The sequence below is a fragment of the Tachyglossus aculeatus genome, chromosome 3 (assembly GCF_015852505.1).
Source record: "Tachyglossus aculeatus isolate mTacAcu1 chromosome 3, mTacAcu1.pri, whole genome shotgun sequence".
NCBI classification, from domain to species: Eukaryota; Metazoa; Chordata; class Mammalia; order Monotremata; family Tachyglossidae; genus Tachyglossus; species Tachyglossus aculeatus.
In genome coordinates, this window is record NC_052068.1 from 103,411,696 (window position 1) to 103,425,779 (window position 14,084).

A 14,084-nucleotide genomic window follows, 5' to 3' on the forward strand; every position below is an offset into this window, starting at 1 on the left:
TCCTCTCCTACCTCACCTCCCTTTTCTTCAACAGCCCAGCCCGCACCCTCCGCTCCTCTACCACTAATCTCCTCACCGTGCCTCGTTCTCACCTCTCCCGCCGTCGACCCCCTGCCCACGTCATCCCCCTGGCCTGGAATGCCCTCCCTCCGCACATCCTCCAAACTAGCTCTCTTCCTCCCTTCAAGGCCCTTCTGAGAGCTCACCTCCTCCAGGAGGCCTTCCCAAGCGGAGCCCTCTCCTTCCTCTCCCCTCCTCCCCCTCCCCATGCCCCTCGCCTTGCATCCTTCCCCTCCCCACAGCACCTGTATATTTGTCTATATGTTTGTACTTATTTATTACTCTATTTATTTATTTATTTTATTTGTACATATTTATTCTATTTATCTTATTTTGTTAATATGTTTTATTTTGTTGCCTGTCTCCCCCTTCTAGACTGTGAGCCCGCTGTTGTGCAGGGACCAGCTCTATATGCTGCCAACTTGTCCTTCCCGAGCGCTTAGTACAGTGTTGTGCCCACAGTAAGCGCTCAATAAATCCGATTGAATGAATGAATGAATGGGTGCTAGACGGAGAGAAGTGAGGTGAGGTAGGAGAGAGCAAGGTGAGGGAGTGTGTTAAAGGCAATATTGAGGAATTTTCATTTGATATGGAGGTGGATAGGCAACTACTGGAGATTTTTGAGGAGTGGGGTGAGATGTCCTGAACTTTTCTGTGGCATGATAATCCTGGCAGAGGAGTGAAATATTGACTGGAGTGGTGAGAGGAAAGAGGTTGGGAGGTCAACAAGGAAGTTAATGCGGTAATCCAGGAGGGTTAGAATGAGTGATTGTACCAGTTTGGATGAAGAGGAAAGGTCGGATTTTAGCAATGTTGTTAAAGTAAGACTGGCAAGATTTGATGACAGATTGGATATGTTGAATGAGAGCGTGGAGTGAAGGTTAACATCAAGGGTACAGCCTTGTGAGACAGGAAGAATGGTGGTGCCATCAACAGTGATGGGAAAGCCTGGGACCTCACCTCCCTTCTCTCCTTCTACAGCCCAGCCCGCACCCTCCGCTCCTCTGCTGCTAATCTCCTCACCGTGCCTCATTCTCTCCTGTCCTGCCGGCGACTCCCGGCCCACGTCAACCCCTTGGCCTGGAATGCCCTCCCTCCGCACATCTGCCAAGCTATCTCTCTTCCTCCCTTCAAAGCCATACTGAAAGCTCACCTCCTCCAGGAGGCCTTCCCAGACTGAGCCCCCTCCATCCTCTCCCCCTATTCCCCCTCCCCATCCCCCCGGTTTACCTCCTTCCCCTCCCCACAGTACCTGTATATATGTATATATGTTTGTACATATTTATTTCTTTATTATAAATATACTCTATTTTATTTGTACATATTTATTCTATTTATTTTATTTTGTTAATACGTTTTGTTTTGTTCTCTGTCTCCCCCTTCTAGACTGTGAGCCCACTATTGGGTAGGGACCGTCTCTATATGTTGCCAACTTGTACTTTCCAAGCGCTTAGTACAGTGCTCCGCACACAGTAAGGGCTTAATAAATACGATTGAATGAATGAATGAATGGGAGAGGTCAAGGTTTGGATGGGAAGATAAGGAGTTCTGTTTTGGACACGTTACGTTTGAAATGATAGGGGGACATCCAAGTAGAGATGTCTTGAAGGCAGGAGGAGAAGCGAGCCTGGAGAGAGGGAGAGAGATCAGGGGAGGAAATGTAAATTTGGGTATCATCCGCCTAGAGATGGTAGTTGAAGCCGTGGGAAAGAATGAGTTCTCCAAGGGAATGGGTGTAGATGGAGAATAGAAAGGGACTGAATCATCTTCACCCCGAATGATCTGGCCACCTACGTCATCAGGAAAATTAACACCATCTGGTTTGAACTCCCCAAAATCACCCCTCCCCCTCTTTTCCCCCGACTCCTCTCGACCCGCTCTTCTACTTTCCAATCCTTCCTTGTGTATCTTCAGAGGAGATCTCCTCCCTTCTCTCAAGTGCCACGCCCTCCACATGCGCATCAGACCCCATTCTTTTCCACTTCATAAAAACTCTCACCCCTTCCCTCCTCCCCTCCTTAACTTCTATCATCAACTGCTCACTCTCCTATGGTTTTTTCCCTCTGCTTTCAAACATTCCCACGTCTCCCCCATCCTAAGAGAAACCCTCCCTTGACCTCACAGTCCCCTCTTTTACACTTAATAAAAACTCTCACCCCTTCCCTCCTGCCCTCCTTAACTTCTATCATCAACTGCTCACTCTCCTATGGCTTTTTCCCCTCTGGTTTCAAAAATTCCCCCGTCTCCCCCATCCTAAGAAAAACCCTCCCTTGACCTCACAGTCCCCTCCATTTATCGCCCCATCTCCCTGCTATCCTTCTATACAAACTCCTGGAGGGAGTCGTTTACACACACTGCCTAGAATTCCTCTCCTTCAGCTTTCTCCTGAACCCCCTCTAATCTGGCTTCCGTCCCCTCTACTCAACTGCAACCGCCCTCTCAAAGGTCATCGATGACCTCCTTCTTTCCAAATCCAACGGCTCCTACTCCATCCTAATCCTCCTCGACCTCTCAGCTGCCTTTGACACGGTCGACCATCCCCTTCTCCTCAACATACTGAGCCCCTCCTCCCCCTCCCCATACCCCCGCCCTACCTTCTTCCCCTCCCCACAACACCTGTATATATGTTTGTACAGATTTATTACTCTATTTATTTTACTTGTGCATATTTACTATTCTATTTATTTTATTTTGTTAATATGTGTTGTTTTGTTCTCTGTCTCCCCCTTGTAGACTGTGAGCCCGCTGTTGGGTAGGGACCGTCTTTATACGTTGCCAACTTGGACTTCCCAAGAGCTTAGTACAGTGCTCTGCACACAGTAAGCGCCCAATAAATACGAATGAATGAATGAATGAATGAATGAATGAATGAATGAACATGTTATCCAATTGTGGGTTAACTGACCCCATCCTCTCTGTGTTCTGTTCTTATCTCTCTGGCCGTTAATTCTTTGTCTCCTTTGCTGGCTCCTCCTCCTCCCCCCATCCTCTAACTGTAGGGGTTCCTCAAGGGTCAGCTCTTGGTGCCCCTCAATTCTCCATCTACATTTACTCCCTTGGTGAACTCATTCGCTTCCATGGTTTTAACTATCATCTCTACTTGGATAATCATCTCTAGATGGATGATTCCTAAATCTATATCTCCTCCCCTGTTCTCTCTCCCTCCCTCCAGGCTCGCATCTCCTCCTGCCTTCAGGACACCTCTACTTTGATGTCCTTCTGCCACCTAAAACTCAACATGTCCAACACAGAGCTCCTTATATTCCCTCCTACACCCTGTCCTCTCCCTGACTTTCCTGTCACTGTGGACGGCACTACCTTCCTTCCTGTCCCACAAGTCCTCAGCCTTAGTGTAATCCTTGACTCCAATCTCTCATTCACCCCACATATCCATTCTGTCATCAAGCCTGCATGTCTCACCTTCACAACATTGCCAAGTTCTGCCCTTTCCTCTCCATCCAAATCGCTACCACGTTAATACAATCACTCATCCTATCCTGACTGGATTACTGCATCAGCCTCGTTTCTGGCTTCCCAACCTCCTGTCTCTCCCCACTTCAGTGCTTCACTCCGCTGCCCGGAGTATCTTTCTACAGAAACGTTCTGGTCATGTCAACCCCCTCCTCAAAAATCTCCAGTGGTTGCCTATCAACCTCCATATCAAGGAAAAACTCCTCACTATTGGATTCAAAGCTCTCCATCACCTTGTCCCCTCCTACCTCACCTCCCTTCCCTTCTTCTACATCCCAGCTCATACATTCCACTCCACTGATGCTAACCTTCTCAATGGACCTTGTTCAAGCCTGTCTGCCATCGACCCCTGGCCCACGTCCTACCTCTGGCCTGGAACGCCCTCCCTCCTCAAATCCACCAATCACACTCCCCCCTTCAAAGCCCTACTGAAGGCTTACCTCCTCCAAGAGACCTTCTTAGACTAAGCCCCCTTTTTCCAGCCCCCTCTCCCCTTCCCATCACCCCGACTCGCTCTCTTTGCTCTACCCCTCCACCCCACAGAACTCGAGTACATATGTACATATCTATAATTCTATTTATTTATATTGATCCTATCCATTGAGGCCTGTTTAATTGTTTTGATGTCTGTCTCCCCTGTTTTAGACTGTAATCCTACTGTGGGCAGGGATTGTCTCTCTTTATTGTTGAACTGTATTTTCCAAGCACTTGGTACAGTGCTCTGCACTCGGTAAGGGCTCAATAAATACAATTAAATGTAAAAATGAATGTATTTTGCTCCACTGGTACCAACCTACTTATCTATCTCATCTCTGACCTCTGACCCACATCCTGCCTCTGGCCTGGAACGCCCGTCCTCTTCATATCCAACAGACGATCACCCTCCCCAACTTCAAAGCCTTATTAAAACTACATCTTTTCCAAAAGGTCTTCCCCAACTAAGCCCTCCTGTACTTTCCACCCACTCTCTTCTACGCCACCCTTGCACTTTGATTTTCTCCCTTTATTCACCCCTACGTTAGCCCCACAGGGCTTACAGCAATATCTGTAATTGTTTTAAATTATTGTTTTTCTCCCTCTCTAAACTGTAAGCTCACTGTGGGCTGGGACCAATTCCACCAACTTCGTTATATTGTACTGATTGCTTGAGATATGCAAATTAAATATTACAAATTATTTGTGTATATTAATGTGTTTCTCCTCTAGACTGTAAACTCACTGTGGGAAGGGAACATGTCTACTAGCTCTGAAGTACTGTACTTTCTCAAGTGCTAAGTACATGACCTGCAAACAGTAAGCACTCAGTTTGATTGCTAGATTGATTGACTGATTGATTGATGGCATATGCTCTGTGGCTTCTATCATGTACCACATTTCAGGACCTTTCATCTTTGATTCCTGTCTTGATATTTGATTTTTGGTACCACACAAAACTCATATACATACACAATACATAACTAGTGTTGGTTCACTTTCTTTCCTACTTCTTCTCGAAAACAGCTAGTGAATCACACACCCTAAGAGATGACCAGCATCACCAAAGAGATGGACTTCCTGGTCCTGGGGTTCTCAGAGGTCTGGGAGCTGTAGCTGGTCCATGGCACGCCGTTCCTCCCGGTCTACCTGGCGTCCCTGATGGGGAATCTCCTCATCACCCTTCTAGACCAGTGCCTCCACACCCCAGTGTATTTCTTCCCCAAGCACCTGTCCATCCTCCACCTCTGCCTCCTCTCCAAAAGGAATCATTCCCTCTCCTCCCACTGCTTTGACATTGCACCTCTGCATTTGGTATCCCGTTTCTAAAGGTTTCTTTAAGATACTAATAGGCAAGAAGCAGGTAGCCTCCAGAACACTGTTTTGCCTGAGTGTTAATACTTGACTCTTCCCCTATTTTACTGTAAGTTGCTTGTGGGCAAGGAACACATCATATGCTTTTGTTGCACTTTATCTACTGCTTTAGTAATGTGAATTGCGAGTAGCAATGTGTATTACAAGTATGTGAGGTTGTTTTTTTCATGGTATTTGTTAAGTGTTTACTATGTTTCAGGCACTGGACTCAGTGGTGGCATAGATAGAAGCTAATCAGGTTAGACACAGTCCATGTCAAACTTGGGAATTGCAGTCCTAATCCCTATTATACAAATGCGGTAACTGAGGCCCAGAGAAATCAAATGACTTGCTCAAGGTCACGCAGCAAAGTGGCAGATTCAAGATTGTCTTATCTAGTCTTATGCTGTTGAGTGGCCTCTGACCCATAAAGACTCCATAGACACATCTCTCCCAGAACTCCCCATTCTCCATCTGCAATCGTTCTGTGAGTGTATTCATATAGTTTTCTTTTAAAAAATATGGAAGTGGTTTACCACTGCCTTCAGTAATGCAGTAAACTTGAGTCTTCACCCTCGACTCTCTCTCATGCCACTGCAGCCCAGCACAGATGAGTTTTGACTTGTAGCAGATTGCCTTTCACTCGCTAGCCACTGTTCAAGCTAGGAATGAAATGGGTAGGCCTCTGCTTGACTCTCCCTCCCATAGCTGAGACTTGTAGAATACTGGAAACTCTCCAGGTATGATCCTGAGAGGGGGATCCAATGTTAGAGCTGAATAAAGATAATTACTGCTATGAAAACACAGTGTGGTCTCATGGAAAGAGCATGGGGCTGGCAGTGAGAGGATCCGGCTTCTAATCCTCGTTCTGCCACTAGTCTTCTGGATTGCTTTGGGTGAGTCACTTAATTTCTCTGTACTTCAGTTCTGTCATCTGCAAAATGGGGATACAATACTTGTTCTCTCTTCTACTTGGACTGTGAACTCCACGTGGGAACTGATTATCTTGTATGTGTCCTAGGGTATAGTACAGTGATTGGCACATAGTAAGTGCTTAACGAATATCATTATAATTATAACTGCTGCTACTACTACTACTATCTTCTATCACTGCTTGTTACCTCCTTGAATGCAGGCACCATCGATGGCAAAATTTCCCTACGAGTGCTTGTTTAACTGAAAAGGACAATGTAAAATCCACAGTCCAAGCTGTATGCACAAAAAGACATTCCCTGAATGTGTTGTCATGTTTAGTGATTGCAGTAACTTGTGCTGTTATCTCATTTGCTTCGTTGTCTCTCATGTCTTACAAAGTTTTGGTGTGAAGGGAGCAGCTCCTTTCTTGATTGCAAGATTCTGTTCTGTTGTATCTTCAGTAGCAGACACCCAGTTTTCAGTTGGGATGCAATATAGTCTGAAGCTTGGTTTTGCCGTGTCCTTAAAAATATTTCTTCTGCCCTCCCTGTTCTCAGTTTCTCAATTTTAATTCTCCACCTGTCAACTCTTTTTATATTCTGCTATTGTCCACTCTCCATATATCTTCCATCTACTGTAACTGTTTTAAGATGAGCAGAGCTTTGATGCTCAGAGACTTCTTTTAAGTAGCTTTTGAGAAGCAGTGAGGTCTGGGAGCCTGGAAAAGAGCCTGGGCCTGGGAGCCAGAGGACCTGGGTTCTAATCCTGGCCACTTGTTTGCTTTGTAACCTTGGGCAAATAACTTCACTTTTCTGTGCCTTAGTTTTCTCAACTGTAAAATGGGTGTTCAACACCTGTTCTTCCTCCTACTTATACTGTGAGCACCACGTGCGACAGGGGCTTTATCCGACTTGATTAATATATATCTTCCCTAGTGTTTAGAGCAGTAATTGCCTAACAAATACCACAAAAATAATCTGCCACTAGGAACACTTGATGCTTAAGAGTTGATCCACATCTCTGATTTTTTTTCTCTTCAGGGAGAGATTCAGATCACCAAGGAAATGAGCAATCACATGATGGTGACGGAATTCCTCCTCCTGGGTTTCTCAGAGGTCTGGGAGATGCCTCTGGTCCACTATGTGCTGTTCCTCCTGTTCTACTTTGTGGCCCTGGCGGGAAATCTCCTTATCATCGCCGTCACAGCCCATGAACTGCGCCTCCACACCCCCATGTACGTCTTCCTCAGGAACCTGTCCATCCTCAATCTCTTCATCATCTCAGTCACCATCCCCAAATCCATCATCAACCTGTTGACTGACACGAAGTACACAAAGTCCATCTTTTTCTTAGACTGCCTCTTTCAGGTCTTCCTTTAGCTTTTCTCTTTGTCTGCAGAGCTGTTCATCCTCACAGCGATGTCCTTTGCTATGTGGCGATCTATCACCTCCTGCGCTATGATGTCATCATGGACTGAGGGGCCTCTGGGAAGACGGCCCCTGCATCATGACTCTTCAGGAGCCTGACGACGGTGATACATGCAGCCGGCACCTTCTCTCTCTCCTTCTGTAGGTCCAATTACACCCATCAGTTCTACTGTGACATTCCTCAGTTGCTCCTCATATACTGCTCTCAACAAACCTACGGAGAGGTTGTGCCCATCATCAAGAGTATTGTTTTGGACTTCTGGTGCCTTCTAGGCACTGGCGTTTCATATATCTGCGTCTTCTCCGTCATCTTGAAGATTCCAACTGTAGAATGTCGATCCAAAACCTTTGCCACCTGTCTGCCCAACCTTGCCATCATAATCCTTTTTCTCTTTGGATTTTTCTCCTACTTCAGGTCGCTCTCTGACTCCCCGTCCATGCTAGACCTGCTGGTGTCCTTGTACTACATGATGGTGCCCCCCACCCTGAACCCCCTCATCTACAGCCTGAGGAACAGGGACATGAAGGTGGCGTTGGGGAGGCTCATATGGGGGAAAATTAACACTCATTCAGGACCACCTGCACAGAAATATCAGCATCTTTGCACAGTTATTGAAGATGGCTCAGTTTCAGAATAGTGGTCTGAATCCATCGGCTCCTTGGAATGCAGGAGGGATTCCACATCTCCCTCCAGGTTCTGGTGTCTCTGGACGTTTTCCTCCTGGTGATCTGCTCCACCTCTTAATAATAATTATGGAATTTGTTAAACTCTGACTGTATGCCAAACACAGTTCGAAGCACCGGTTGTAGATATAAGATAATCAGGTCCTCATATAGGGCTCACAGTCTAAGTAGGAGGGAAAACAAATTTGTTTAAGGTATTTGCTTAGCTCTTATGTGTAAAACACTGTTCTAGCCTCTGGGATAGATACAAGTCAGTTAGGTTTGATACAGTCCCTGTCCTGCATGGGGCTCATTTTCCTGAAGAGGGAATTGAGGCACAGAGAAGTGAAGGGATTTGTCCTAGGCCACACAACAGGTAAGTGGAATAACCAGTATTAGAGCTCAGATCCTCTGAATTCTAGGTCCATGCTCTTTCCACTAGGCCAAGTCACAATTTAATCTGTGCCTCAGTTACCTTACCTGTAAAGTGGAGATTAAGACTATAAATCCCATGTGGGACATGGAATGTGTCCAATCTGATTATTTTGTTTCTTCCCCAATGCTTAATACAGTGCCAATCACACAGTAAGTGCTTAACAAATACCAGTAAATTTAAAAAACAGTTGAAATTGGACAAGGCACTTAAGTTATCTCAGCTTCAGCTTCCCTCATCTCTAAAATGGAAATTAAGTCTGTGAGCTCCATAAGGGACATGGACTCCGTCCAACCTGATTATCTTGTATCTACCCCAGCACTCAGTAGGAAACTCTGAAACGAGGGTAGATCCAGAATGAGTGTACAATGGGAAAATTAGTCCCATGAGGGACAGGGACTATGTCCAACCTAATTGACTTGTATCTACCCCAGCGCCTTGAACAGTGCTTGGCACATAATAAGGACTTAACAAAAATCATTTAAAGAATTTAAGGGACAGAGACTGTGCCTGACCTGATGACAATGACAATCTATCCCAGTGGTTAGTACAGTGTTTGGTACATAGCATTTAGCAAATATCACGTAAGAAGCAGTGTAGCTTAGTGGCAGATCACGGGCTTGGGAGTCAGTAATCATGGGTTCTAATCCCAACTCCACCACTTGTCTGCTCTGTGACCTTGGTTAAGTCACTTCACTTCTCTTTGCCTCAGTTACCTCATCTGTAAAATGGGGATTAAGATTGTGAGCCCTACGTGGGACAACTGATTATCTCATATTTATCCCAATACTTAGAACAGTGCTTGGCACATAGTAAGCACTTAACAATAACCATCATTATTATTACTAATGAACAGTTGTTGAGCGTGAATTGAGGTGACCAAGGAACCTGTTGACATCATTCAGGTCAATTTGCTTACTGTATCTCAATCTCATCTATTTCACCGCCAACCCCTTGCTCGTGTCCTGCCTCTGGACTGGAAAGCCCTCCCTCTTAATAGTCAACAGACAATAATTTTTCCCGTTCTCAAAGCGTTACTAAAAGTACATCACCTCCAAGAGGTCTTACCCGATTGAGTCCTTTTTTAATAGTAGTAATAATATTTATTAAGCACTTACTGTGTGCAGAGCACTACAGTGAAGCATGGGAGATAATACACAGATAGGAATTAGATAAAGTTCCTGTACCTGAGGAGAGGGAAGGAGGTGTTCCAATAATGATGTGTGTGATGGTTGCGTCAGAAGACCAACTCTTGTCCCCAACACCCTCTCCCTTCTGCATCACCCAATCACTTGGATCTGTACCCTTTAAGCACTTGTTATTTACCCCACCCTCAGCCTCACACACCTATGCACATTTCAGTAATTTATTCAATTCTATTAAAGTCTGTCTCCACCTCTTGACTATAAGCTCATTGTGGGCAGGGAATTTGTCAGGCAACTCTGTTGTATTGTACTCTCCCAAGTGCTTAATACAGGGCTCTGCACACAGTAAGAGCTCAATAAATACAAGTGTCTGACTGATTGATTGATTGATTAATTCAGGAATCTTTCTGACTGATTGATTGATTGATTAATTCAGGAATCTTGGTAGCAGATCCTGAGGGCCATTTTGGGGAGAATCACAGTGCTGAAAAGAGAGAGCACTTTCTTCCCTGTAGAGTGTAAGCTTGTTGTGGGCCAGGAATGTGTCCATCAATTCTGTTGCATTGTCCACTCCCAAGTGCTTAGCACAGTCTTCTACATACAGTAAGCACTCGATAAATATGACAGATTAATTGATTCTCTTTGGAGCAAGGGACACAGAATTCCACTTTCCTGGGAGAGTTTCTGGAGGGTCTAGCTATGTGGGAAAGGGGAGCATGGAATACGAGGGAGAACAGAAATTGAATCCCCATTTTACATATGAGATAACTGAGGCACAGAGAAGTGAGGTGACTTCCCCAAGGTCACACAGCAAGCAATTAATAAGAGCCTCTGATCCTTTCCATTTAGCCATGCTGCTTATCTAGTCCACACAGCATTCTAATCTGTGGGGAGGAAAAGGGGTGAGATCAGAAGTATTCATGAGTTTAGTAATGATAGTAAATAGAATTATTGTATTTGTTAAGTACTTATTATGTGCCAGATACTACACTAAGCACTGAGGTGGAGACAAGCAAATCGGGTTACACACAGTCCCTGTTTCATGTGGGGCTCAAAGTCTCAATCCTCATTTTACAGATGAGTTACTTGAAGCTCAGAAAACCTAAGTGACTAGCCCAAGGTCACACAGCAGACAAGTGGTGGAGCTGTGATTACAGCCCATGACTTTCTGGCTCCCAGGCCAATGCTCTATCCACTACTCCATGCTGTAGAAATCGCATCATTTTTCCATGTCTAAAACCCATATCCTGGCCCTTGGAGCTTGTTAAGGACTCATTGCCTGAGGAATCAGTATGGATAACCAATTACATGGTTGCATCCTTGAAGGGAGTAAATAGAGGAAAGGGAGAACAGATTCTGACGGGAAAATAAAGACATTTTTCAGGATGCACGGTAACTTCAATAATGATGACGATTATCATAACGACTATTAATAATGATAGCATTTGTTATGCACTTACTATGTGCCAAGCACTGTTCTAAGCGCTGGTGTAGATAAAGGGTGATCAGGTTGTCACACATGGAGCTCACACTTTTTATCTCCATTTTACAGATGAGGGAACTGAGACACAGAGAAGTTAAATGACTTGCCCAAGGACACACAACAGACAAGTGGCAGAGGCTGGATTAAAACCCATGTCCTCTGACTCCCAAGCCCATGCTCTTTCCACCAAGCCATGCTATTACTATTGGCATTGTCAATAAAGCACTACTCTGTGCCAAAGCACTACATTGGAATAATACTAGTAGTCATAGTAATAGTATTTATTACATGCTTACTTTGTGCACTGTATTGCAATAAACTGGGAGTGACTATTCAGGTGGGAATTAGACATGCCACCCAGCCCTAAGGGACTCAGAATTTAAGTATAAAATGAGGGAGAGGAGAACTGGTGAAACACAAAAATAGAGAAGTGATAGTAATAATGATTATGATAGTATTTGTTAAGCGCTTACTGTATGCCAAGCACTATTTCTAAGTTCTGGAGTAGATACCAGGTGATCAGGTTGGACACAGTTCTTGTCATTCATTTAATCATTCATTCAATCCTATTTATTGAGTGCTTGCTGTTTGCACAGCACTGTACTTGGAGCTTGAGAAAGTACAGCATAATAATAAACAGACATTCCCTGCCCACAACAAGTTTACACCACATGGGGTTCACCATATTAATTACTCCCCATTTTACAGATGAGGTTACTTAGGCACAGAAAAGTTAAGTGACTTCCATCAGGTCACAAAGCAGACAAGTGGTGGAGTCAGGATTAGAACCCATTTCTTCTGACTACAAAGCCCATGCTTTTGCCACTAGGCCATGCTGCTTCTCATAATAAGAAGCCTACAACAACATAAGGAATTGACAGTTGCATACCAATTTAAAACAATCTAAACAAAAGAAACAGCTTGGCCTAAGGGAAAGAACATAGAATTAGGAGTCAGAGGACCTGGGTTCTAATCCTAGCTCTGCCATTTAGCTGCATTGTGACCTTGGGCAAGTCACTTTAACAGGCCTCAGATTCCTCATCCGTAAAATGGGGATTACATCGTACTCCATCCTAATTAGAAGCAAGAAGCAGCATAGCCTAGTTTATATAGCACGGGCCTGGGATTCAGAAATACCTGGCTTCTAATCCCACTCAGACACTTGTCTTCTGTGTGACTTTGGGCCAGTCATTTCAATTCTCTGGGCCTCAGTTACCTCACCTATAAAATGGGCATTAATATTGTGAGCCCTATGTGGGATGGGTATTGTGTCCAACCTGATTAGCTTCATCTACCCCAGCACTTAGAACAATGCTTGACACAAAGTAAGTGCTTAACAAATACCATCATTATTGTTATTAGTAGACCATGAATCCCATATACGACAGTTCTGTGACTCAGCTTCCTCATTTGTAAAGTCGAGATTCAATACCAGTCCACCCTCTTACTTAGACTGCGACCCCAACATGGGACAGGGACTATGTCTGACTTAATTACTTTTTATCTACCCGAGCGCTTATTGCAGCACTTTTCACACATTAAGTGCTTAGCAAATTCCATAATAATGAAAAAAAAATAATAACAATGAAAATATCCCTGTGGAGAAAGGAGCAGAAGACTCCAATCAGACACAGTTCCTATTCCACACGGGGTCCAGTACCTAAGTGGGAGGGAGAAGAGATGTTTTATCCCCATTTTCCAGAGAACAGAACTGAGTCAGAGTAGTTACCTTGCTTGCCCAAGGTCCCACAGCAGGCTAATGGAAGAACCAGGTTTAGAACCTGTGTCCTCTGGCTCTCCTTGCTCTTTCCACTTGGCCTCAGTGCCTCCCAAATGAAATACGAGGAGAAAGTTTTTTTAATTCACTCATTCATTCAATCATATTTACTGAGCATATACTGTGTACAGAGCACTATAGTAAGTACTTGAGAATATACAGTTCAACAATAAACAGACACAGTCCCTGCCCACATTGAGTTTACAGGCTAGAGGGGGGAGACAGACATCAATAAAAATGAATGAATTAGGGATATTCATTCAATCATATTCATTGAGCTCTTACTGTGTGCAGAGCACTGTACTAAGCATTTATGTACAAAAGTGCTGTGGGGCAAGAAGAGCAAAGGGAACAAGTCATGGTGAAGCAGAAGGGAGTGGGGGAAGAAGAGAGAGGGCGACTAATCTGGGAAGGCCTATTGGAGGAGATGTGCCTTCAGTAAGGCTTTGAACAGAGGGAAGAATAATTGCCTGTCAGATTTGAGGAGGGAAGGCGTTCCAGGCCAGAGGCAGGACATGAGACAGGTTCACGGCAAGACAGGAGAAATAAAGGCACAGAGAGATGGTTAGCACCGGAGGAGCAAAGTGCATGGACTGGGTTGGTGAAAGAGGGTAGTGATGTGAGGTTGGACGGGGCAAGGTGATGAAGTGCTTTACAGTCAATGATGAAAAGTTTTTGTCTGATACAGATGTGGATGGGTAACTACTGGAGTTTCTTGAGGAGTGGGGAAAAATGTTCTGAACGTTGTTGTAGAAAAATGATTCGGGCAGCAGAGTGAAGTATGGCCTGGGGTGGGGAGGGACAGATAATTGGGAGGTCAGCAAGGAGGCTGATGCAGTAATTCAGACATGATAGGATGAGTGATTGTATTAATGAGGTAGTG

At 44.7% G+C, this 14,084-nt stretch overlaps 1 protein-coding gene and 1 non-coding gene across 2 annotated transcripts; one reads left to right on the forward strand and one right to left on the reverse strand.

Annotated features, from left to right (window-relative positions):
* Positions 1-5,978: 5,978 nt before the first annotated feature.
* On the reverse strand, positions 5,979-6,116 carry LOC119926043. Its single transcript, XR_005449960.1, has one exon. It is a non-coding gene; the product is annotated as a small nucleolar RNA SNORA7 (small nucleolar RNA).
* Positions 6,117-7,337: 1,221 nt separating this feature from the next.
* Positions 7,338-8,474, forward strand: LOC119925445 (olfactory receptor 14I1-like). Its single transcript, XM_038743571.1, has 3 exons — positions 7,338-7,600; positions 8,288-8,295; positions 8,395-8,474. The coding sequence occupies exons 1-3, from the start codon at positions 7,338-7,340 to the stop codon at positions 8,472-8,474; spliced, it is 351 nt and encodes a 116-aa protein (XP_038599499.1).
* Positions 8,475-14,084: the final 5,610 nt, after the last annotated feature.